General features: G+C 39.3%; 1 protein-coding gene across 2 annotated transcripts in view; it reads left to right on the top strand.

The window, feature by feature from the left end:
• The first annotated feature begins 816 nt into the window (after positions 1-816).
• The window catches only part of PSMB2 (proteasome 20S subunit beta 2), a 33,827-nt gene continuing 8,637 nt past the window's right edge, over positions 817-26,006 (top strand). The window contains exons 1-3 of one of the 2 annotated variants that reach the window (XM_040469045.1): positions 817-1,024; positions 5,894-6,016; positions 8,382-8,452. In XM_040469045.1, the coding sequence (XP_040324979.1) occupies positions 934-1,024; positions 5,894-6,016; positions 8,382-8,452 (285 nt within the window). In that variant the 5' untranslated portion in view covers positions 817-933. The remainder of the gene's footprint in view (positions 1,025-5,893; positions 6,017-8,381; positions 8,453-26,006) is intronic. The other variant, XM_040469054.1, reaches the window with a different exon arrangement.

Here is a 26,006-nt window from a genome sequence, read left to right as displayed (position 1 = left end):
TAACTCCTCAGGCTTTATATTCCTTCACAGGCAGAGAGCTGGAAGAAACATTCTGAAGAGAGTAAGGACTACAGATTTCTGCAGAAGCAAATGAATTGCACAGTTGTCTTGGAAATAGAATTGGAATTGTTTTGTCATTTCTTGGGAAGCTAGTAGGGCTGGCATGAAGACCAAATTGTGAATGTCAGAAACTAATCATAAAATATTTCAGCTTTTCCCAGAATGACTTCAAGATATAAAGACATGGCCATGCTTGTTCCATATTCAAAAGAAATGGATAATACATGAGCAGTGCAAAACATTCAAACAATACAGATGCGATTAAAATTAAAAGTGAAATTCCTCCCTTCAAGCCGCTGTTGCCAGAAGTAACAATTGCATGTAATTTGAAGTTGGAATATCTGTAAATAGATCTTTGATAATTACTCTTCATGCTTAGAGCTTTAACTCAACCATATTTTATTTTTGTAAAACACATAAATAGGGCTCTCGTCAAGTTCATTTTTCTGTAACCTGGCTTTCAGAGAAAGGAGTTTCTGGAGATATTTTACCGAGCGAAGGGAAAGAGCCATCGAGGGATGCATGCCATTTCAGCCCCCACACGTGCTCCGAGCTTTACATATAGCGCATGATCTCATTCCCAAGCGAGTTTTAAACTCAGTTTATAAATAAAGAAACTGGACGTTACATAAAGCAAGCAGCCCGTACACCAGATTTGCGTGAGACCCAGGCCAAAAGCGAACGCAGTAAGACGCCCAAAGCCTCGCCCACTTTACAACCTCTCGCGACAATTGGGCGTCATCCGAACGCGCCGGAGGCCCGGGCGGTCGCGCGGTTAGTGTCACGCGAAATCTTCGCTCGGCCGTGCTGTCTCACCGGTGAGGCCGGGAAGCCGGCGAATCCCACGCTCTGTCCTCTCGGCCTCCCGCCACTATGGAGTACCTCATCGGTATCCAGGGCCCCGACTATGTCCTTGTCGCTTCCGACCAAGTGGCCGCTAGCAGCATTGTCCAGATGAAGGACGGTGAGAAGAAACAGGGGAGGCCGGCCGGCCTGGGTTTGGGGGCAGTCGGACGGAGTTCGTAGGGGGTTGGGTGAGCACCAGGGAGGACTGGGAGGTGGAATCCCGCGTGCCCTGCTCTGCACTTGCTTAGTTTTTGGAACGAGGAGACGGGCAGACTGGCCTAGGGCCTTGGCATTCGCTCCTCCTAAGGCTCCTAGGTCAGTGCTCTGCTCTGGCCTTCGTTAGATGTTTGCTGGGTGAGTTGCCTGTGGGAATTCAGTTTTTATGTGTTCAAGCACCTGCCGGGCACCAGGGTCCCTAGACCCCCGAATCTTTGATAAAGTTTTCCTGTTGTCGCTACTAATGAGGTTAGTTTCCTGGTGGTATAAGGTGAGATCCTGGGGAGACTGAGACTGTGTGTGGGACTAGAAACTTGGCATTTCCCTCCCGCTGCCTGTTTCTTCCCATTTCTCAGCCCTGATCCTCCTTTTCCGGTTTTCCAGGGCACTGGCGGCCAAGTTTTCTTTGTATTTAAGTATTAAGTAGTTAGTGGAGTTCGGGGTTTGGAGCCTTTTGACTTAATTTGCTCTGTGACCTTGTACAAGTTATTTCGCAGTGCCCAGATTTCTTCATCTGTTCAGTCAGGTTAGTAATACCAACCTCACAAGCTTGTTGGGAGAATTGAGTGAAAAAGTTTGGTGCAAATGCTTAGTGCAATGACAAATAGGTAGTAGTGATAATACTAAGTACTTAAGTAATGATTTACATGAATTCATTTAAACTTTTAAGATAGACATTAGTATATCGTCATTTAACAGCTGTTTGTGCTGAGTCCTAGAGGTTAAGAAACTTGCCTAAGGCCACAAGAGGCAGAACCCGGGTTGAAACCAGTGCAGTTTGACTCAGATCTTTTGCCCACAAGTATTGTACTATACTGTCTCCCCATAGTCGGTACTTAATAATTTTTGAAAGATTTGGGTTGTTGATCTGCTGAATCTAAGGGTGTCTTTTCATGACTGATCATAGACATGCTACTGTTGAAAGAGTATTATGCTTCGGCTCAGATGGCTTAATGTTTATTTGACAAATAGGTTTTGGGTACCTGTGTTGCCCATTACAGTGCTGGGTGTTGAAGGGATGTGAAGAAGAATAAGATGTGGCCTGTATCTTAAAAGAAGTTACAATTTAATAAGGGACTCAGATGTGTGTACAAATAATTCTAGTATAAGCTAGAAAGTTATGCTGTGTATATAAAAATGCAAACTTGTCCTGTAGTGCAGAGGACGAAGAAATTGTTTTTAGGTAGTTCAGAAGAAGAGATTCTTTCAGGTTGTGGAGATTAGGTAAAGCTTTGAAGGCAGGCTATAGTTAATCTTTGGTTTAAGGAAAGAAAAATGATTAAATCGGGAAGTATGTGCCCATCACTGCTTTTAGAGGTGACAGGCTTCTGATTGTCAGGCTGTCACCACTTGGGGAGATGGAAAAAACTCTGAGGGACTTTGCTTGAATTCTGTTCTTTTTGAAGAAGAGAGACCTACAAGTGACTTGTTAGACATCTATGGTATGAATTGGATTATTCCTCAAGTCAGATGACTTGAAATTCCATGATCAGTTTATAGAAGTTTTATTTGTAAATCATGCTTTCCAAAAGAGTCAGCTTGTTTTGAGAGTAAATCTGTCCATTATTTTGAATACTAAGACCTTTGATATACAGGTGATTTTAGCAGGAAGTATTGTTTAGGTAGAACAGTAATGAAGTCAGTACCTTTACAGGTATTCTGTATAATCCTCACAGGGGTCTAAGACATTAAGAAAATAAGAAAATAGGTACTACAAGATGATTTTGTATGATAAAAGAAGGATAGGTAGTCAATATTAGTTTAGTTTTTAATGATTTCAGGAGTGAAGCCTGAGGGTATTCAGAAAAAAGAAAGGTCACTGTGGCATGGAGGAAAGATGAGTTTGAGTTAGTTCTTGAAAAATAGTTGGAAATAATTGCACTTAGTTCTAATTTTCCTATAGTCTTTTCTAGGTATAAAATGTTTTATGATAGGAGCTTTGGAATTCTATGAGGACTTTTCCCTATCTTTCATGAAGGAACTTATGTAGAGTAAGCAAGAATGCTGAAAATGAGTAACCTTTTGGGATTTATTTTCTCCAAGTATAAAGTAAGAATGATACTTCCAATCAGTTATTTGTTTTTGTTTTTGTTTTTTTGGTTTGTCACTTTGTGATATTTTGATAGAGAGAAGATGTTTCCCAGAGATTGCTTGCTTATGAAAATGCCCCAAGTCTTCGGTTTGGTTATATGCCACATTTCATGTCTCTTGTCTCCTGGTCTGTATAGAATTACTTTTAAATTACTCAGAGCACTTCAGCCCACACAGAGTGCTTTTTTCCCCTGAATTCATAAAGCATGTGTAATCTGAACTACATTGTCTAATACTGAGTATAATAATATTGTGCATGTACAGTTTTCCCTACCTATGAGTTAGGTAGGGGTAAGTGATAGTATAACCATTTTGTACACTTGAAAACTAGGGCCCAAGTTCAGAGTGCTGAGCCCAGATTATAACCAGGGTCTACTGGGGCACCTGGCTGGCTCAGTTGGGGGAGCATGCAACTCTTGATCTCTGGGTCATGAGTCATGAATTCACGCCCCACGTTGGGCATGGAGCCTACTTAAAACAAACAAACAAACAAACAAACAAACAAACAAACAAATCAGTCAGTCAGTCAGTCATTCATGAGTTCAAGCCCCATGTTGGGCATGGAGCCTACTTAAAATCAATCAATCAATCAATCAGTCAACCCAAGATTTTGGGTTCTAGTACAGTTGGCTTTTCTCAGTATTGTATACTGGTATTCTTCATTTTGTTGTCTCATTTGTTTCATGTATGTGGATCTTGTAAGTTCTTTGTCAAGGATTAGAAATTCCCTAGTGCTACATAGGCTGTTTCCTCAGGGAGCTATTAGCATCTATAACATCTCCCTTTGCTGTTCACTGGACACACAATAGATGCTTAAAAAACACTTTTGGCCTTATATTAAATTAAGTTCATTTAAAAATTGAACAGTTTACTGCCCAGAATTTTAACATTTCTCCTAAATGTGACATTAATTCTTTGTAAACAAGCTTTTCTCTTTCCAAAATAAGAACACCTTTTTTTCTCATTGTGAAAATAATGCAAACTTATTAATGTTTTCTTATAAAAATGATGCAGGTTTAGTATAGGCATTTTATTTCATTTTTAATATTTATTTATTTTTAAGAGAGAGAGAGAGAGAGAGACGGAGTGTGAGCAGGGGAGGGGCAGAGAGAGACAGGGAGACCCAGAATCCAAAGCAGGCTCCAAGCTGTCAGCACAGAGCCTGACGTGGGGCTCGAGCTCACAAACTGAGAGATCATGATCTGAGCCGAAGTTGGACACTTAACCTACTGAGCCACCCAGGAGCCCCAGTATAGGCATTTTAAGAAATGGTAACAAGCACGAAGAAAGAAATAAAAATTGTGCATACTCTTGCCACTGGCAAGAACCTAAATGCCAGTGGCATCTAATACTCTTCTGGTCCTTTTTCTTTGGAAAGGTAATATATCCATATATGTTTGTTTTTTGTTTTTATGACCAAGTTTGCAAACTAACAGTCTTTGAGTCTTCTGTAGCCTATAATAAATGAATAAAAGTGTTTGTATAGGAGTTTCAAGGCAGTTTGATACTATCTGCAGGTACAGTTTGTGTGATTTTTTTTTTCAGTCTAAGAAGTCTTACGGTTCTACAACTCAAACATTTGTAAAATAACTTGACTGTAGCATTTGGTCATTAAATCTTATTAAGGTATTTTGGCATTTCAGAAGCTTTCAAATAGCTTTCAAACCTGACTCCCAGGGAAGATTATTCAGCACTATTTGAAAAATGGAAAGTGAAAGTGAGAGTGGGATAGGGACATTTGGGCCTTTTCTGAAGCTACATGCCGAACATGGGGTTTTCTTCCTCAGGCACTAATTGCTATATGAGTATTTGTTTATCTGTGTAATCTGAATGGATGTGGTTCAACTAGGTAAGATTAGACTTTTGGGATTTTTGAGGTTATTTTTAAATAGCTTAGTGTTAAAATATTCATTAGTATTTTTGCTCTGGCAGTCATTTTAATTTTCTCTTTGCTTTGGAAATGGTGTTGATTTACTTTTTTAAGGTGATTTGTATTCTCAGTTGATTTTTTTTTGTTCTTTCTCAAGAGGGCTCCTTAATTTTCATTGTAGCACTGGTTCTTCATCTGTGCTTTTGTGTGTGTATAAACAAAATAACTAACATTTGTATTTGTAGAGACATTGCAGGGCTTTGTAATCATGAACCTAAAGATAATGGCCATTGGCTTCGTTCCTTCAATTTCTTTGAAGGTTCTGTTTTTTTTGCATTTCAAATGCCTTTAAATGTATTTAACTGTATTTTCAATGGTCGGCCTTCAAATATATTCTTCAACTGAGATTGACCTTAATAAAATACACCAATGGGTTTAACATGGAGAGTGAAAGAGACTAATTAATATAGTTGCCCATTAAAGTCTTTTAAAAACAGAGCTGCCTGGGTGGCTCAGTCGGTTGCATGTCTGCTCTTGATTTTGGCTCATGATCTTGCAGTTCATGGTCCCGTGTCTGGCTCTGCTTGGGATTCTCTTTCTCCCTCTCTCTGCCCCTCCCCTGCTCACACGTACTTTTTCTCTCTATCAAAATAAATAAATAAACTTTAAAAATGTTTAAAGTCTTCTAAAAACAGTGATTAGCAAAATTATTCAGTATAGTGATTGATAAACTATATTTATGGCTTCCTGTGTGATAGCAGTAAATTTCTGTTGAGGTAATTTTTAACACTATTTTTTTTCTTTGAGCAGATCATGACAAGATGTTTAAGATGAGTGAAAAAATCTTACTTCTGTGTGTTGGAGAGGCTGGAGACACTGTACAGTTTGCAGAATATATTCAGAAAAATGTGCAACTTTATAAGATGAGAAATGGTGGGTAATACTTGGAATGTAACTTTGGTTGATTTGTCTTTAAATCTGAACTAAAAACAAATACTCTCTACTGGCAGTTCTACACATAAGCAGACCAATGTGGCCATGTTTTTATTTGAATCTTCCTACTTTTAAAACCTTAACTAGACTCTCCTTCTGATCCTGAAGATTTTCTGTAAAAATCCTGGAGCAGAAAAGAGAACCATTATACCACTGATACTCGAGGGCCACCTTGGAGATGAACTTGGTAGTATCAGTCTTTTTAAGTGTTAGGTATTTCAGAGGATGTTATTTGAGCTAAGGTATGGCTGAACCTCAAAGCTAAAGACCTCAGTTGAACTTGGTTTTACTATCCTTTTTTTTAATGTGACAAGTTACTTATCCTCTCTGGGCCTTTATTTTCCTCATCTCTAAAATGAGATCATAATAATAATAATAATAATATTAATTAATAATATGTAAAATGCTTGTGAACTTAAAGCTCTATGTAATTGTGGGAGATTTACCATCAAAAAGAGTTCTGCCTTGCCTTTCTGGTAGATTCGTGTCTAGGAAGATAATTAGGATTTTTGTGAGTTTCCTCTGGGACTAATGAGCTCTAATCCTTGTTAGAGGATTCCTCAGTAGGATTTCCTCATTAGGCAAAGCATTATTATGAAATAATACTGCCACTAGCCCTATTATCCAGGAAAGTTCATAGTGTCACTAGCAGGAAAGACCTTCAGTTACTTTACAGTTTAATACACTTAGACACAGCACTGGTATAATATGGAGCTGTGAAAGAACTTAATTTGAATATCATTGTATAAAATGGCTGCATATGACCCAATTATGTAGTTTTTTAGGTAGTAAATTTAGCATCATACATTCAGTTCCATGAATATTTTTGAGGGCCTCCTCTGTCTTAAGCACTCTGGCTAGTACCACAGAGAATTCAAAGATGAAAAAGGAACCTGAAGCACATGGCACTTAGGTTTAGGCAAGTTGAGAGTATTTCAAGAATTTTTTTTTTTCTAGTGGCTCTACTTTCTGCCTACATGGCAGGCGAGGGAAGCCAATAATGTCTCTCAAGTACGGTAGCTGCGGCAATATTTCATGATTGGAGGGGGAGGAAGAGTAAACCAGTTGAGAGAGTTGCTTGTTACATGGGTTTTGGAGTTGAAAGTCAGTGCAGAAAACAAAAGTCGTGTATGGTTAAAATTGCCTTGAAAATCTTAAATTACCGGTCAGATGCACTTTTGTGTATATAACCCTGCACAGTAATTCTTAATGCATATTAAAGTTTGAGAACTGAGATAAAATAAGGGAAAGGAAGAAAAATCTATATATAAATAGGAATCATACCTTTCTGCCTTTAAAATAACTGTAAAATCCTTAATGGTGTTTAGGGGATTAGGTGGAGAATTGCAAAGTATTCCTGCTTGTTCAGAGTTGCTCCCCTTATAATTTAATAGGTACTGATAGGCTTGTTGTGAGCATGAAATTCAATAACATATGAAAGCACGTAGCATAGATCTTGAAACATAATTGCTGTTCAATAAATATTTGTTAGAATTTTAATCTAAATCTTACCTGCTGTAACACTGGTGTTTGAATTGTTGTAGGGAATAATTTAACCACATGCTGTCTGTCTTTCCAAACTGGCATTTCCTGCATGGGGCTGCTCAGTTTTGGGTCATTCTTGGGTTTTGGCACTAGTCCCTTTTTACTGGGGGGTTAAGTTCCAAAGTGAGTGCATTATTAAACACATACCTGATGGCATTTCTCTGGGCTGTAGTTTTGTTGTCATTACGACTTTCTTTTTAGAGGTTTTATGCTTGAGATACTCTGTTTTTTAAAAATGTTGTAGATAGTGATGGAAATGTGTTTTTCTGTGGCCTGTACTTTTGAAAATCATTTAATAAAGTTACTTATTTTTTTAAAAGAAAATCTTATGAAATATGACTGAGGCAGTCCTAACTTCCAGCCTCTCTTTTCCCAATATCCTTTTTAAATAAACTTTAAAAATCAGCATCTTGAGACCTCGTTCTTTTCTTTCCTAATGCTTGTGTATTTGTACCCCTCTCTATAGAGGAAACCACAGTCTATTGATGAATGATCAGCTTAAGCAAGGCTGTGCATTTGATCTCACCATAGAATAGTTGCCTTGGTTCTGTGTTGTGGCCAGGAATCACTGTCAGTACTAACCAGCTATTTCACAACTGTTGTGTGGGGAAACGGACAAGAAGTAGGATTATACTCTTCGTTCTGTGTACTTTATGTACTCTGGGTGTACAGAGGGTGGAAGGATGTAAGAACAGGAGTAGTGGGATGATTTGGGGTGCTGTTATTTCTTCTGCTTATGACTGTTTATCTCTTGGACCAGGTTATGAATTGTCTCCCACAGCAGCAGCTAATTTCACACGCCGAAACCTGGCTGACTGTCTTCGGAGTCGGGTAAGCAGTATAGCAAGTAGGCTTACATGAGAGCAGAAAAATCTTCTGTGCTTCTTCTATATATTACTTCTATATATTACTTCTATAGTAGTAATTTTGCCCTTTTTTGGACTTCCTGAGCCCTTCTCATTATTGGTACTTATACACTCTTCAGGCTGTTTGGATTTGTTTTCTTTTTCTGCATAGTCGCTAATTAAAGCCTGAGGGGAAAATACATTCACAGAGAATTTGGATGGGTCACACCAACATGAAGGCCTGAGATAGCCTTTAAAATTTTTCGTCAGTGTTTTCATAGCAAACCATGATTCTTAATTCCTACAGCTAAAAGTTCTTACATGGTAGTGGAGGTGAGATCTTGAAAATAACAATGCACATTTCACCTTGAGATTATCTGTCTTTCTGTGATTATTCTTGCCATAGCACACAGAATTATTCATCTTCACTTACTTTGGCCTTTTTGCTATCTTAGAGCTGTTTTGGTTCTAGCAACAGCATGTTAAAAGATGGCAACATTAAGTTAAGGATTGAATGTATTAAAGATTGTGTAGGATGTGCCAAGAAAGTTCATGTGATTGCTAAAGGTGTGTATTATTCCCTTCCCACGGGGACTAAGTAAATGGAGACTTATCATGTGACCTTACCCCCTGTGCCTGTGTACTCATCTATGAAATCGAGATAACTTCCTAACCCCACAGGAGTGCTAGGAAAATGAATGCTTGTAAATCATAATATTTAACATTCATATGACTTTTGCCTGAAGCATTTTGCTTAATAATTTAATCTACTCACTATTCCACTGAGATACATAGTAGTTAATTCTCTGTCACTGATACAGAATGAATGGCATAAAGTGGCAAAGGGACTAGTTACAGGTCACCCAGCAGGTCAGCAGAGCTACTCTAATGGTGCCATAATTACTTGACTGTTCTGCCTTACATCAGCTCCTTGGTTTTTTGGTAGTGTTTCTAGAACATCAGCACTATTCATGTTTTTATTATGGTTTTAGTTTCATCAGCACTTGCTTAAGCTGAGTTATGACAGGAGTCTAAACAATACAGGTGTTATTTTTTTTTTTTTAAGTTACTTATTACAGGTCTTTAAAGGAGTTTATTTTCTAGTGCCTAATAACCCTGGATTGAGAACTTCTTAATAAATAGAGCCTCTTTTTCTAAGTGTTACCTTTGGCCTAGGGGCTTGTACAATATAAGGATTGTGAGATTTGAAGAGAAGCTAGAGATACGATGGTGGGAAGGAGACAAATTTACCTACATTGTTTTGATCGGGGTAAAAGGTCATTGGCCTTTTCTTGCTCACTGCTCTGTGAGAGAGGAAAATGGGTCAGATACGAGCTTTCCCGCCACTCAGAAATTCCTGTGGTATATGGTAATACCACAGCATACTGTGGCTTGCTGTGTGAAATATTCCTGTGACTTGTCAGGCAGAACTGGGATAAGAATTCCAGCTTTGGGCACAATAAATACTTTGTCATAAGTATAGCAGACATTAAGTAAATTAAGCTCCTTTTAGAACTGAGATAAGAGTGGCAATGCGCTTCATGCAAATGCATTGGATCTGGTTAATCTCCTAGCAGACACATTTGATGTCTTAACAAATAAATATCCCTTGTAGACAGTGGTATAGGGCTCTAGTAAGTATTGACAGACTCTGCCTGTGGTTCTGAGTCCAGTCTCTGCTCGCCACCCTTCTATCAAGTTAGATTGTTCCAAAATACAAGTTTATGTTTTAGTCATTTTATTCTGGGGAGAAAGATGATATTTTTTTAGTCTTCCTAATAAGTGCAAAGTCACTAGATTTAGTACATGTGTACACTCACACATGAGACTTATTTTGGGTCAGCCAGTTACCATGTGTATAACTTTGTGTCTGTAGCTCAGATTGTTTGATTTCTAAGTTGCTCCGTGTGTGTGTGTGTGTGTGTCTGGGGGTGGTATTTGGTTGGGAGGACATTTATTTATTGCAGAGTACATAATGAATTTTAAATTAACTTGTTCTTCAAGATGCAGGCAGGTTTAGCATTGTGGTTAAGCACCATCTCTGGAATTAGACTGCTTCAGTTTAAATCTGTGCTCACTGACTTACTACTAGCTGTGTCTTTGGACAGATTCTAAGCTTAATTTCTCTGTTTACAGATAATAGCACCTACTTCACAGAATTATTATAAAGATTAAATGAAGTAATCATGCAAAGCTGTTAGCACAGTGTGTGGCGCGTATGACTAATAAATCACTTGTTTCTATGCTGCTATTGCTGCTTGGTTGAAGAAGCAATTTAATAGGTATAAATTTCTTATGAGATTCTTTGTTGTGCTTTTTTAGTTGAACTGATTTGCTGGTAAAGAGGAGGATATAAAAAATTATTGATATGGATAGGAAAAATAGCAATAAACCAACATTGATCATTTAATATGTGCAGGGCTTTGGTCTAGATCAACACAGTCCAGTTTGGTAGCCACTAGTCATATATGGCAATTACAATTATAAATAATTAAATAAAATTTAAAATTTAGTTCCTAGGTGAGAGTTTCTTGGACTTTGAATGAGAAATAAACTTTTGTTTCTATAAAAAGAATTTGGTTCCTCAGTCACAGTCGCCACTTTTCAAGTGCTCAATAGCCACATGTGGCTAGTGGCTACCATATTGGACATTGCCAATATAGAACATGTGTGTCATCATAGGAGGTTCTCTTGGACAGCGCTATTCTAGATATATACGTGACCTTATTCAATGCTTACTATGACACCATAAAGATGAATGTTATCCCCATTTTACTTACAAGGCTATTAAGACTGGTTAATAAAGAGTTTAAAGAGTCTGTTATGTGTCCAGGTATACCAAAGACACATAGATAGTCTGTAAAAGGCTGAGGTAAGATTCTAACTCCAAATACCATGCTCTTTCATACTGTCTCCCTTATTAGTTACTGCACTAACATATAAGTATGTTTGTGCATTTGGGGAAGCATAAAATTTCCAGTTCTATTAAATGTGTCAAGATCTCTGTATAGGATTATATAGATAACGTATAAATATGTGCCCATTGTAGGTGTTCAGTAAGTATTTGCTGAATAAATGTCATCCAGTTGATCCACAGATACCACTGAAAATGTTATTATACATTTATATACTGGAAGGGAATTGCATTAAAATATTTTTCATGAGGAGCGCCTGGGTAGTTCAGTTGATTAAGTGTCTGACTCTTGATTTCAGCTCAGGTCATGATCTCACACTTTGAGATCAAGCCCCATGTCAGGCTCTGTGCTGACCATGCAAATGCTGCTTAGGATTTTCTCTCCTTCTCTTTCTGCCCTTCCCCCTTCTCTCTCTCTCTCTCTCTCTCTCTCTCTCTCTCTCTCAAAAATAAATAATAAACTTTAAAAAATATTTTTATTGAATGGATATTACTTCACCATGTAAGAATTAAAGATGAGGTTAGCAGGAAAAGATGGAAAAAAAACTCCACACAGATGGGGAGAGGGGAATCTAGAGGATTCATTCTAGCTTTTTATTTAAATACATGTGTACATTTAAGTTGCTCTCCTCCATATACACCAGGGAGCAGGAAAAAGGCTTATTAGGCTTTTTGCTATGGGTTTGACTCTCCACTTTCAAATACTTAAGAGGCTTCTTTGAGCATAGGTTTTGGAATCACAGAGTTCTGATGTGTTCTCTGTTATGTACTAGTTTGTGTGATCTTGACTAAGTCCCTTATGTTTGCTGAGTCTCACTTTCATCTGTTTAGAAGGAAGGAACAATCAAATGTGGCAGATTACAAGAACTGAGACTTTGCCATTAGTTTAATAAAATATATTTTGAATGAGTGAATGATATCTTCTGGAAAATAGTATTTAATAACTGACGTCTTCATTAAGAAAATGCTATTTGGAGGGGTGCCTGGGTAGTTCAGTTGGTTAAGCGTCCGACTTCAGCTCAGGTCATGATCTCACAGTGTGTGAGTTCGAGCCCCGCATTGGGCTCTGTGCTGATAGCTCAGAGCCTGGAGTCTGCTTCAGATTCTGTGTCTCCCTCTTTCTCTCTATAACACTCTGTGTGTGTGTGTGTGTCTCTCTCAAAAATAACATAAACATTAAAAAATAAAAGAAAATGCTATTTGGATTTTAATAGGATTATTTTGAAAATTTCGTAATGACTTTTAGGCATAGTTTGCACAATGCTTATTTAAATTCTCCTTATGATTTGATTAATGGGCTATAGAAGGGAGAGTGATAAGTAATGGGGCTATTTCTTGCTTGAAATGGGACATTTGGTGTAGCCTATTTGAATGCCCTAAAATTATTTGTTATTATCCACCCTGATCTCCATTTTACATAAGGGGAGGCCTAGGTATGAACCAGCCAAATCTGATATCCTTGGGGAATGTGGAGTTTCATGGCAAGGTTTAGAGTAGAATGCTGCCCTTCATGGTATGTAGTCTTCAGGGCTTTACTACTGCTACTCACTGGCCAAAGTGTTTTCATAGAACCTTTCTGCCAAGTACTTGGTGAGCTTTTGGTAATTTATTTTTTAATAGGACTATACACCTAAAAAATGGAAATAATGAGTTGGGAAAATATCAGCCAGCCTGGTGTGGTGGTTTTCAAACTATTTCATGAAGTTGCCTTAGAAAAGTCACAAAGAAGAGCAGTATAGTGAAATGTTAGCTGTGTTTCATATAGGTCAACGTAACTTTCATCTATTTTATATATTGGGATTCCATGTACAATTTTATTTGAAAACAAACAAACAAAAAGGTTTCACTGTTCCCTTCCCACCAAAGTTTGAAAACCAGTGGTATAACTGAAAGAGCCCTGCCTCAGGAGGTTTAGCACTAGCTCTCTTGTGAGCTAGTTAAAATACCTTGGGAGAAAGAGGGAATGTGGATAATTTTGTATGGTTTCTTCTAGCCCCCAAATAGTGTAATTTAAAGATCTAATGTCAAGACCATAAGCAGACTTGAATTTATTTTTTCAGGGAAAGGTAAAGAGTATGTAGGAAAGAATTTCAGATATTAGTCATTTCTAAAAGTGACCGTGACTTGTCCCAGTACTTGGCCTCAATTTGAGTGTGTTTAGTCTGCTTTATAGTAGTCACGTGTAGTGTGGTCTTGTCCTAGAAGAATCCTGTTGCTTTGAGCCTCTGTCTGACCACTAGAGTTACTGTCATCTTGCCTTTGGTGGCTGGCACAAAGATGTCATGTGTTTATTGGTATCAGTGAGGTCATGTGACCTGGAGAGCAGATGGCCTTGGTGAAACCTTGACTTTACAGGTCTTGTCCTGTAACACAATCAGCCATTTGCTGCATATGATTAAAATGTCACTAACAAGGGTAATTTCGCATGCTTTTTGGCGAATGTGGTTAGCAGAATGTGACATGACACAGCACTACCTTCTTCCTCCAAGTGCCATCTCCCTGGAGGCCTTGCCTCCTCTGCTCACCCCCGTCTCACCATGCCCAGGCTTGCCTTCCAGCTCACCTGCTCCAGATGGGTGGCACAGTGGGAGGACACTGGCAAAGGCAGATGTGTTTATTTTCCGGAGACAAAATGTTTTACTGCTGCAGATGGCAGTGCCTTCAAGCAAATGGCAGCCTTTGACACCGCTGCCACACAGCCTGGGCATCTTGACAGACAGAGCTGGCTTACTTTTGGTGAGGGGGAAACTGAAAAAAAAAATCAAGATGTTCATCATGAAACTCATGGAATTTTGGTGCAAGCAGCCGTTCTTTTAGACCTGGAGAACAGTTCTTTCCCACCAGACCTCAGTCAGCTAGGCAGTTAACTGGATTTTCAAAATGAGCTGAGCCAAGAGTTATAGGTCTGTTAGTTATTTTGTTTCCTAGGCTGAATAGGACATACAGAAAAACTAAAAACATGGCTACATTTAGATGGATATTCAGTGGTACTGCAAAACACATGTGTATCCCAGCTCACATCTCACAGGAGTCTCTTAGGATTGGGCGTGGCTCATGTCTGCCCCATTTGAGATGCCACTGTTCTATTTTTAGTGGTCATATTGATTATCTAAAGGCCCAGGGACAGATACTTGAAGTTGAGATGCCTTAATTAATATGACATATATTTTGTGCATATAGTGTTTTTCTACCAAGAAGAATAAGAGTTCTGACAGCTGCACTTTGAAGCAGTTTGCTTATAGTCATTAGGGCTTGACTAAAGTCCATGAGGAAGACAAAGACTTGGATGTTGAATCATTAAACTTACTCATCTTCTAAGAAAAAATGGCTTTAGAATATCCTTTTTCGAAAATTACTGGCTTTATCAGGAATCCTTCCCACCCTTCCTACCCCCTTTTTTAATATGTGCTGTTTTTCCCAGCCCTAGTGCTGATAGAGTTAGGAGTTTGCAGGTGTAAAGTCCTCCCCTCTCCCCCTTCCCATCTCTCTCCAGGGGGTTGTATGTGAGAAGGTGTTGCTTTCTCACTCAGAGAGCATATATGTGCTACCCTGTTGGATGCCTGCTGTGAGCAGAGAGAACCCCTGTTCTGGTTGAATGGAATGAGTTTATTGGGTGGCTGGGATTGTGCAACCCCATAATGCCAATTTTTCACTTAGAGCATCTTTCCTACCCACAATGGGGTTGATGGTAACTGGTCTAAATTCATACTGTTTTGAAACTTATGTCCTGAAAATTATGTGGTTTCCTATTAAGGTTTGGTGTAAGCCAGGAGCAGCAAAGTACTGTGTCTGCTTAGTAAAAACATGCTTTTACTTTGAAAATGTTTACCATTAGAAGTGCGGGTTTACCCTGCCTTTTAGGATTGTTTTAAACCAGTGCCCTGACCTGTGTGAGCATTCCCTCACACTCACAGATACAAATACACATACACTCTGACATCTTAATGCCTCTTTTATTTCCCCCACACACACAGCCCCTAATGTCTTTATTTTAACTTATTTTTTAAATTTTAATTCCAGTATAGTTAACATACAGTGTTATATTAGTTTCAAGTGTACAATATAGTGATTCAACTTGATGCCTCTTTTTTGCCCTGGCCCACGATCATTCAGGGATATTAATTCAGGGGCTGATCCCAAAAACTCTGTGAGGTTTTCCTGTACTCTCCCCAATGACAGTCATCTAAAATGAAGGAGAGTGGGAAGGAAGTCTTTGAAGGGAGGAGTTGACTGTTCTGTTTCTCGACCTGGGAGCTAGTTACACATGTATTCATTTTATTCATTAAGCTGTATGTGTATATTTTGTGTACCTTTATATGTATGTGTTATTTTACCAAAAAAAACCTTAAGGAAATAAGAAGGGTAAAAGGGCAAGAAAGTATAACACATTTTTTTAAAAGTTGAAGAGAGTAAGTTCAGATTTATCATTGCTTTTGAGTGGGGACAGCAGAGTAAATAGGATTAATTAGATTGAAAAGAAGAAAGGAAGGGAGAGGAAATAATCTCTGAATCTTTATAAAGTAATGTGCCAAAACTCTACGCTGCCTTTTTGATGCCTCCTAAAGTGTGCATTCTGTAGCTGAGAAGTTCCATAAGTGCTGATAGTCATTCAGCACATCTGCAGCCTGCATTGTCCTTGGGGCCAGGGAAACGGACACAAAGCTCGGTGTGTGCCTTTAGATGGAGAACTTGCACTGCAGGGTGACAAGTGCCACAGTCGCCATACAGATAGATAGGTGCTCTGGGAACAGAACCTAACCTGAGCCTGAAAGGACTGGCTGTCATTATTTTTTTTTTTTAATTTTTTTTTCAACATTTATTTATTTTTGGGACAGAGAGAGACAGAGCATGAACGGGGGAGGGGCAGAGAGACAGGGAGACACAGAATCGGAAACAGGCTCCAGGCTCTGAGCCATCAGCCCAGAGCCTGACGCGGGGCTCGAACTCACGGACCGCGAGATCGTGACCTGGCTGAAGTCGGACGCTTAACCGACTGCGCCACCCAGGCGCCCCAGGACTGGCTGTCATTAAAGGCAAAGGTGAAGCCAAAAGGAAAACCAGAAGCACAAACCAAAAGACAAGTGTGAGAGAATGTGTTAAGTCAGACAGGGGTTTTCTAATGATTTTTATACTCTGAGCCTCCTACTCCTAACTTTTTACCTGTTTTAACTAGTGGAATACTATATACAAATTAGGGCTCTATTGATTGAAAAGATATATAAATAAATACCTTTATATAGTTTTTACTACATATGTACATATATTATAAAATCTGTAATCTGAATAGTTTGTTAAATATGGCTGAGGTTTTTAGGGGAATGGTAAAAGATTGAAACCAGAGAGTCCCTGTTATGAAGATTTTGATGAAAAAGCTTTATGCTAAAAGCACTGGGGCTCTCTGGAAGCTTGTTGGCTAAGAGAGGGTTAGCACAAACAGATGAGATTTGGTTAAACCATTGGCTCCTGTTTGCGGAAAGAAGAGAGAAGCAGGGAGACCAGTGAGGATCTTCCATGTCAGTTGAAGAGATAAGAGTAACTTACGTTGAACCTAGGCTGTTCTAATAGAAGGGCTCTGAAACACCGTTTTCCCCAGGATTTCCTTAGTGTTCTGTATCTGGTGGCTGTGGACATCCAGAAACATACACAGTCATATATAGTCCTAAATAGTCTTTTCCAACGGATTGGTTTATTAACTCAGGAAGGTGAATCACCTATGATGTTCAACATTCATAGATATTCATGGGCATGCTTAGCATGTCCACCTTAATATTTGCCTAGTAGTATACAAAGCCTGGCTTCTGCACTTAAATTTTTGAGAACTGACTTAAAGGTATATGGAATCTTCAGTTTTCCCTGGGAACTGCCAGCTCATGAAAAACAGTTCAAGTGGCCTTGTTGCAGATGTGGTGGCGTTGGTTTTCCCATTGCACAATCAGCAATTTTATTTTGATGTTATTTGGGAGAAAGCAGTATTTTTGATTAGCAAGTAAAATTAATGTAGAAAACAAATACTGTGTTAACTAGTTGGTATAATAAGGCATCTGTGCCATGCTGCATTTCAACTCATTAAATTTCTAAACTTCTAATTACGATAAGATTACAACTTTAATAGGAGAATGGTTCAAACTTGGGGTTAATAATGGCTTTAGGGAAGTAAAATGTACAGAAATATTGGAATTATTATTTTTTAAAAAAAATTTTTTTTCAACGTTTATTTATTTTTGGGACAGAGAGAGACAAAGCATGAACGGGCAAGGGGCAGAGAGAGAGGGAGACACAGAATCGGAAACAGGCTCCAGGCTCCGAGCCATCAGCCCAGAGCCCGACGCGGGGCTCGAACTCACGGACCGCGAGATCGTGACCTGGCTGAAGTCGGACGCTTAACCGACTGCGCCACCCAGGCGCCCCAGAAATATTGGAATTATTGAAGGGGAACTTTAAAATCTAGTTTTGCTAAAAATTGAAATATGCACAATATTTAACTTTTTTTGCTCCTAGAATTCAGATTCAGTTGACATTTATTGGGCACCTACTACTTACTAGGCTTTTTTAAAACAATGTTCATTTATTTATTTTGAGAGAGTGTACATGCGCATGGGTAGGGGAAGGGGCAGAGAGAGAGGGGGAAAGAGAGAATCCTAAAAAGGCTCCGCACTGACAGCATGCAGCCCAACACGTTGCCGGATCTCACAAACCGTGCGATCATGTCCTGAGGCAACATCAAGAGTCACGCTTAACCGACTGAGCTGTCCAGGTGCCCCACTAGGTCTTCTTTCAGGAACTTTAACACAGATGAGCACTTTTCATTCCTGACATCTGTTGGGTGAACAGTACTATCCCCATATTCAGATGGGGCACTTGGAGCTCCAGGGCCAAAGGACTGTCTCGGGTCTTCATTGCTTGGGATCTAAATTGAGTTTTTTACATCTGCTCTATCATCTTTCCCTTTATTGAGAGCCTTCTTAACTCCTCTTTCTCCTACCTTCTATTCCACTAGTTATTCCTGTCATTTCTCCCTTCTAAATATATTTCATGTTGCATACCTCCCTCTCCATCCCTACTGCTTCTGCAGTGTCCTGTGACATGAAAAAGGCTTGGAGCAGCAGAGGAACAGGAGTGGTTTTCACTGGCTCCTCTTTGGTTTACAGGCTAAAGTTTGTATTCTTTAGGAAGCCAGTGACAGTATCATTCCAGTTCCTCTGCTTCCTGCTGAAATGACCTAATTCATTAGGTATACATGTCCCATATTCACCAGTACCCAAATATTCCACATTCCTCCATGTTTCTTTACCTTCACATATGCTGTTTCCTCAATCTGGAATCCTCCTACTCATCTATCTTGTGAGCTCCTTCCAGACCTAGGCTTCCATCTTCATCACCTGGCATAAAGCTTCTCACACAGTAAATGCTGAGTAACTTTGGAGTTAAAGTAGGGACACCTGGGTGACTCAGTCCATTAAGTGTCTGACTGTTGATTTTGGCTCAGGCCACGATCTCGCAGTGTATGGGTTTGAGCGCCACATCGGGCTTGGGGCTCACAGTGCAGAGCCTGCTTGGGATTCTCTCTCCCTCCCTCAAAAATAAATAAATGAAACTTTAAAAATAAATAAATAAAGTCACATGTCAAATGCAAAAGTGAAGTTGGTTGGGGTATCTGCCCATTTCATAACTATCCTATGTGTCTAGTTCTTGCAGGATTTGGTTGAAGCCTTTTATAAATTGTGTACATTTATACTTCAGGTATAATCACCGTTGTTATTAGAAAGAGAGATTGATGGGTTTCCTTAAGAAGGACTGTATTGGAGAGGATTAAAACCAGAGCACATATGTCCTATATTGTTTAGGTACTAGGGATAGATATTCTTCTCCAGCCCTATCCATAGAGTCACAATCTTCTAGAGCTAGAAAAGTTACATAGGTTGTGAAGACTATTGGAAGTTGTTGAAATCTTAGAGGTTTTTTCTGAAGTGTTCAATATAGCAAGCATTGCAATTCCAATATAGGTACAAAGTCCTTCTTCTTCCTCTTCTTCTTTTTTAAATTTTAATGTTTGTTTTATTTTTGAGAGACAGAGTGGGGGAGGGGCAGAGAGAGAGAAGAAGACAGAATCCAAAGCAGGCTCCAGGCTCTGAGCTGTCAGCACAGAGCCCGACGCAGGGCTCAAACCCATGAACCAAGAGATCATGACCTGAGCCGAAGTCGGATGCTCAATGAACTGGGCCACCCAGGTTCCCCTACCAAGTCCTTCTTTAATTAAAATGGCAAAAGTGACATTGAAATTTTAAAATTATACCATCAAACCATGCAAAGCAGATAGCTAGTGAATTCTGTTGATTATTGCAAATAAACTTCTGATTCAGTGTTCAGAGTACCAGTATAAGAAAATAATAAACTGATCCATTGTGTTTATTAATGAATTTGCAAAATTGGGCATTGGCAAAGCAGTTATGATATTGGTATGTGTTTGTTAGATAAACAGATAGCAATACCATAACTGCTATTTATTGAGTACTTACCACATGTTTTATATATTTGTAGATGGTTTAGAGGAGTCATATGGTCTGACATTGAATTTGCCCTTTTAAAACTTAAAATATTATAGGTTTTGTAAGATGTGATACATGAAATAGAGAACAATAGATACTGGTATGCAAAATAGTATAATCTGAAATATTTGAGTGTGAAACTGACATTTACATATTGAATTATATTTTCACACTAATTTCCATTTTGTGGAGGCAGCATGGTTTCCTAGAAAAACACACAATGGAATCAGAAGTCTAAATTCTGGTCCTGACACTAATTAGCCATGTGACTTAGGGGCACATCACTGTCCCTTCTTTGAACTTGAGTCCCCACATTTGTAAAAGGGATGTTAGACAAGCTAGTTGAACTTTTCTTCTAAGTCTATAAACTGTACTCTCAGTGCCAAAGATGGGATTTTAGGGAGCTTTGACAATCAACTGGGCTAAAAGAAATAGCATGCACTGTCCCTTCAAAGCCCAGTCTCTGTTTAGTGTATTTAGAAGTCTATTTATTAAAACACTGTCATCACTAAACAGACTCCTTTGTCCCATTGGTGGTTCTATATCTCCTTCCAGATTAATCCAGGAATGGAAGTATGCTTCACACACTGCTTAAAGTTCCAAGGTACAGCACAACGCAAAAGAAACCCCACCTCCAAAGCACCTCACTCCTATCGACATCGTCCTATTCAATTAGAGGTGGCAAAGGCTGGCCTGGCTCCAAAGGAAGACTGTCAATTCCTCTCTTTTTCTGTGTCCACGCTCGGCAGGATGCTTCCTCACGCCCACCTCTCTCCCCCTTGCTGTGACTTTGGTTTCCGCCAGATGTCACACCGCTGCTTGTCACCGCCCAGACTCTTCGTCGCTGATTTTGTTGTTTCAGTGTATTTATCACAACTGTTCTCTTTAGCTGTAAAATTTATGGAATTTCACACTCTTCGTAATCACTACAGTGTTTCTTTTTCATGAGAGAGAGAATATACAAGGAGTTGTATGCACAAGAGTTGGAGGGAGGGAAATATTCCACCTAACTTGAGGAAAGTTTGCCTGTGTGTACCATGCACACCCCCCACTCCCAAATGCACAAAGTGAAACAGCTCAGTTCTGCAGGGCTCAGGTACTTAGGAAGTCCATTTCAGTCTCAGGGAGAAGTGTATAAGAGGTATGGTTATTGGCTAATTTCCTAGCTTAAATTTTATCCCTTTTGACTATAAAAAAAAAAAAAGAGGGATGATTTGATTGGCTCTTTGTTCTTTGTGGGACATCTTGATATTATCTGGTCAGATCTGTTAATGCGGTCAGATCATAAAAGTGACAGTGGTGGTGGTGATGATAATAACTAATCTGTATTACTGTTATTAACAGGTGTTTGCATTAAGCACTTTACATTTATTTATTTAAACCTTCTATAACCCTGTAATGATGGATGCTGTTACTATCCCTGTTGTATAGATGAAGAAATTTCAAAATGACTGAGAGCTTTCCACTTTATTTTTAAAGTTTATTTATTTATTTTGAGAGAGAGAGTGAGTGAGCATGAACAGCGGAGCAGCAGAGAGAGTGAGAGAGAATCCCAAGCAGGCCCCACGCTGCCAGCACAGAGCCTGACTTGAGGCTCTATCCCACAAACCATGATCATGATCTGGGCCGAAGTCTAGAGTCAGACGCTCCATGGGCTGAGCCACCCAGACACTCCTAAAGCTCTCCATTTTTTTTTTTCTCCGCTTTAAAATAAACTTATAGGGGCACCTGGGTGGCTCAGTCGGTTGAGTGTCTGACTTCAGCTCAGGTCATGATCTCACAGTCCGTGAGTTTGAGCCCCGCGTCAGGCTCTGTGCTGACAGCTCAGAGCCTGGAGCCTGCTTTGGATTCTGTGTCTCCCTTTCTCTCTGCCCCTCCCCTGCTCATGCTCTGTCTCTCTCTGTCTCAAAAATAAATAAAAACATTAAAAAAATTTTTTTAAATAAACTTATATCCGGGCATCTGGGTGGCTCAGTCAGTTAAGTGTCTGACTTTGGCTCAGGTCATGATCTCGTGGTTCATGGGTTCAAGCCCTGCATCAGGCTCTGCGCTGACAGTGTGGAGCCTGCAGACTGCTTAGGATTCTGTGTCTTTCTTGTTCTCTGCCCCTCCCCTGCTCATATTCTCTCTCTCTCTCTGTCTCTGTCTCTGTCTCTCTCTCAGAAGTAAATAAACATTAAAAAATAAAATAAGCTTGTATCACGTATTTTTAAGGGAAGAAAAGATACCACATTTGTGTGGTGGTGTTTTTTTTCCCACTTGTAAAAAGAGGCAAAATTTTGGTGGTACCTTTTTTTAGTTAAAAAAATTTTTTTTTTATTAACATTTATTTATTTTTGAGAGAGAGAGACAGAGTGTGAGCTGGGGAGGGGTAGAGACAGAGGGAGACAGAATCAGAAGCAGGCTCCAGGCTCTGAGCTGTCAGCACAGAGCCAGATGTGGGTCCCGAACCCACGAACCATGAGATCATGACCCAAGCCGAAGTCTGATGCTTAACAGACTAAGCCACCCAGGCGCCCCAGTGGTACCTTTTTTTAGAAGCTAAAATTCATTTTGAGTTCCCAGGATGGTTCACTTAAAATTTTTTCTTTGTCTATCAATTAAATACAACTTTAAAGTATTTTGGTGTTTGTACTGTAAACCGTTGATGGTGATCCTCAAGGCTATTATTGTGCAGGGAGTGTCTCATCTAAATGTTTGGATCATTTATTGGTCATCTGGATGTTTAGGTTCAAAAGTATATAATATTCAATCCTATCCTTTGTTGTGAAGGATGCCAGTTCCTTGGGGACCTCATAACTTTGTTTTATTACCTAGATTTGCTATGTAAATAATTAGAATAGTGGAGACAACCAAAGACTAGATTATATCATGCATAGAACAAGGATTACTTTGTAAAGCATAGAGGTTTCCTGGCAAAATCTGTCATGATTGATTAGTGTTCCCATTTCCCTGGAATAATTGACAGATCCTCACATGTAATGCTGCTCATAGGATAGAAGGGAACTGATGAAAAAGTAGCTAGAAAGTGAGACTTGGCACTCAAGTGGACATATCTGTAGTGGCAGAAACAGCACGAAAGTACTTAATAAATTATTAAATGGTACTTACTCTTCAAGAGTGGATGTAGGGTTTGTTTTTGTTTTTGTTTTTTCAGGCTTCCAGAAAATCTATATATGTCTATGTCTCCAGGCCTGTGTCAGTCTCAAGATAGGTGAGGGTAGGTTGAATGCGAAGTGGATATGCTTGAAGGGAAGATGCTTATGAATGTCTTTGAGAGTGAATACAATCATTATCACCTTCTGACTTGGGGCTTCTGAAAGAGTCTGGGAAGGGGAGAGGAGGAAACTGTCATTTACTGCATTTGTGTGTGTCAGCCAGTGTGCTAGGCAATTTTTATTAACATCCTTCCATGTCCCTTTATGAAGACATTATGAGGATTTGTATTTCAGTGCTAGGAGTAGGTGGGCTTCTCCTGAGTACTTGCAGTGTCTATTTCATAGGCATTGTGAACTTCATAGATGATTGTGTGTCTCTAGTAGTAATTTTATTTATTTATTTATTTATTAAAATTTTTTTTAACGTTTTATTTATTTTTGAGACAGGGAGAGACAGAGCATGAACAGGGGAGGGTCAGAGAGAGGGAGACACAGAATCTGAAACAGGCTCCAGGCTCTGAGCTGTCAGCACAGAGCCCGACGCGGGGCTCGAACTCACGGACCGCGAGATCATGACCTGAGCCGAAGTCGGACGCTCAACCAACTGAGCCACCCAGGCGCCCCTCTAGTAGTAATTTTAGTATTTATCGAGGCTTTACTGTGTTTTAGGCACTCTGCTTATTGTTCATATGCATTGTCTCTTTGAATCTTCACCGTATCCCTTTCGTGTAGGTATTAGCCCGTGTTTTCAATAAGAACACTAAAATTCAGAGAAGTTAAGTGACTAACTTTTCTAAAGCCACACATTGATAAGACAGGTTTTGAACTCAGGTCTAACTGTACAGTTTACCTTTTAAGTTTTTATTTAAATTCTGATTAGTTAACATATATGACAAAATTAGTTTCTACAAATTTTTGTACAATATACAAACATATATGACAAAATTAATTCTACAAAATTAGTAGAATTTAGTGATTCGTCACTTACATATAATACCCAGTGCTCATCCCAGCAACTACCCTCCTTAATACCCATCACCCATTTAGCCCATCCCCCACCTACTCCCTCCATGAATCCTCAGTTTGTTCTCTATAGTTAAGAATCTCTTATGGTTTTCTTCCATCTCTTTTTTTTCCTTCCCCTATGTTCATTTGTTTTGTTTCTTAAATTCCACATATGAGTGAAATCATATATTTGTCTTTCTCTGATTTATTTCACTTAGCATAATACATTCTAGCTCCATCCACGTGGTTGCAAACTACAAGATTTCATTCTTTTTGATGGCTGAGTAATATTCCATCGTATGTATGTGTATACACACACACACAGCACATCCTCTTTATCCATTCATCAGTTCTTTTTTTTTTTTTAATTTAATCTTTTTAGTTTTTTTTTTTAATGTTTATTTATTTTTGAGAGGGAGAGCAAGCAGGGGAGTGGGAGAGAGAAAGAGAATGAGAATCTGAAGCAGGCTTCAGGCTCTGAGCTGTCAGCACAGAGCCTGATGTGGGGCTCAAACCCACAAACTGTGAGATAATGAGCTGAAGTCAGATGCTTAACCAACTGAGCCACCCAGGCGCCCCATATCCATTCATCAGTTTGGACATTTGGGCTCTTTCCATAGTTTGGCTATTGTTGATAATGCTGCTATAAACATCAGGGTGCATGTGCCCCTTTGAATCTGTATATTTTTGTATCCTTTGGGTAAATACCTAGTAGTGCAAATACTGGGTTGTAGCAGTGTTCTGTTTTTTTGTTTTTTCTTTTTTCTTTAAATTAATGTTTATTTATTTTTGAAAGAGAGAGAGACAGAGCAAGAGTGGGGGAGGGGCAGAGAGAGAGGGAAACACAGAATCTGAAGCAGGCTCCAGGCTCTGACCTGTCAGCACAGAGCCCAACACGGGGCTCGAACCCATGAATCGTGAGATCATGACCTAAGCCAAAGTCAGATACTTAACCAACTGAACCACCCAGGCGCTCCAAGGGTAGTTCTGTTTTTAACTTTTGAGCAACCTCCATACTGTTTTCCAGAGTGGCTACACCAGTTTGTATTCCCACCAACATCGTAAGACGGATCCCTTTTCTCCACATCCTGGCCAACATCTGTTATTTCCTATGTTAATTTTAGCCATTCTGATAGGAATGAGGTGGTATCTCCTTGTGATTTTGATTTGTATTTCCCTGATGATGAGTGATGGTGAGCAGCTTTTCATGTGTCTGTTAGTCATCTGTATGTCGGAGAAGATATTTGCAAATGACATATCTGATAAAAGCTTAGTATCCAAAATCTATAAAGAATTTATCAAACTAAACACCCCCCAAAATAATCCAGTTAAGAAATGGGCAGAAGACACGAACAGACATTTTTCCAGACATTTCTTCCTAAAATACTTATTTGTGCTGTTGTTCTCCCCTTTGTTCAATTCTAGATGCATGACCTGTACCCTAAATTTTCCTTTACTTAGCAACCTATGTCTAAAGGGGGTTAGAGGGTGCCTGGGTGGCTCGGTTGAGCGTCTGACTTTGGCTCAGGTCATGATCTCACAGTTCTTGAATTTAAGCCCCACATCAGGCTCACTGCAGTCAGTGTAGAGCCCACCTCAGATCCTCTGTCCCTCTCTCTCTACCCCTCCCCTGCTTGTGGTCTCTCAGAAATAAACATTGAGAAATATAATACAGGGGAATGGAAAGAAGGACCCAGGAGTCTAGTAAAAGGCAACAATATATGTGCATTCAGAGAGATGCTGGCAGTTGATTTAAACTTGAGTGAATTCTTGGAAGTAGGACCTATCGCTTTCTGACATTTGTTTAGTCATCTTCCTCATCTCCTTGTCATACTAGGCATTAGCCACATATAAATTAAAACATATAATGCCTTCTGGTATGATTACTACTCATTCAGCACATATTTATTGAGCATA

The sequence above is a fragment of the Herpailurus yagouaroundi genome, unplaced genomic scaffold (genome assembly GCF_014898765.1).
Source record: "Herpailurus yagouaroundi ecotype Mexico unplaced genomic scaffold, PumYag 77, whole genome shotgun sequence".
Classification (NCBI taxonomy): Eukaryota; Metazoa; Chordata; class Mammalia; order Carnivora; family Felidae; genus Herpailurus; species Herpailurus yagouaroundi.
This window is presented reverse-complemented; position numbering and strand designations above follow the sequence as displayed.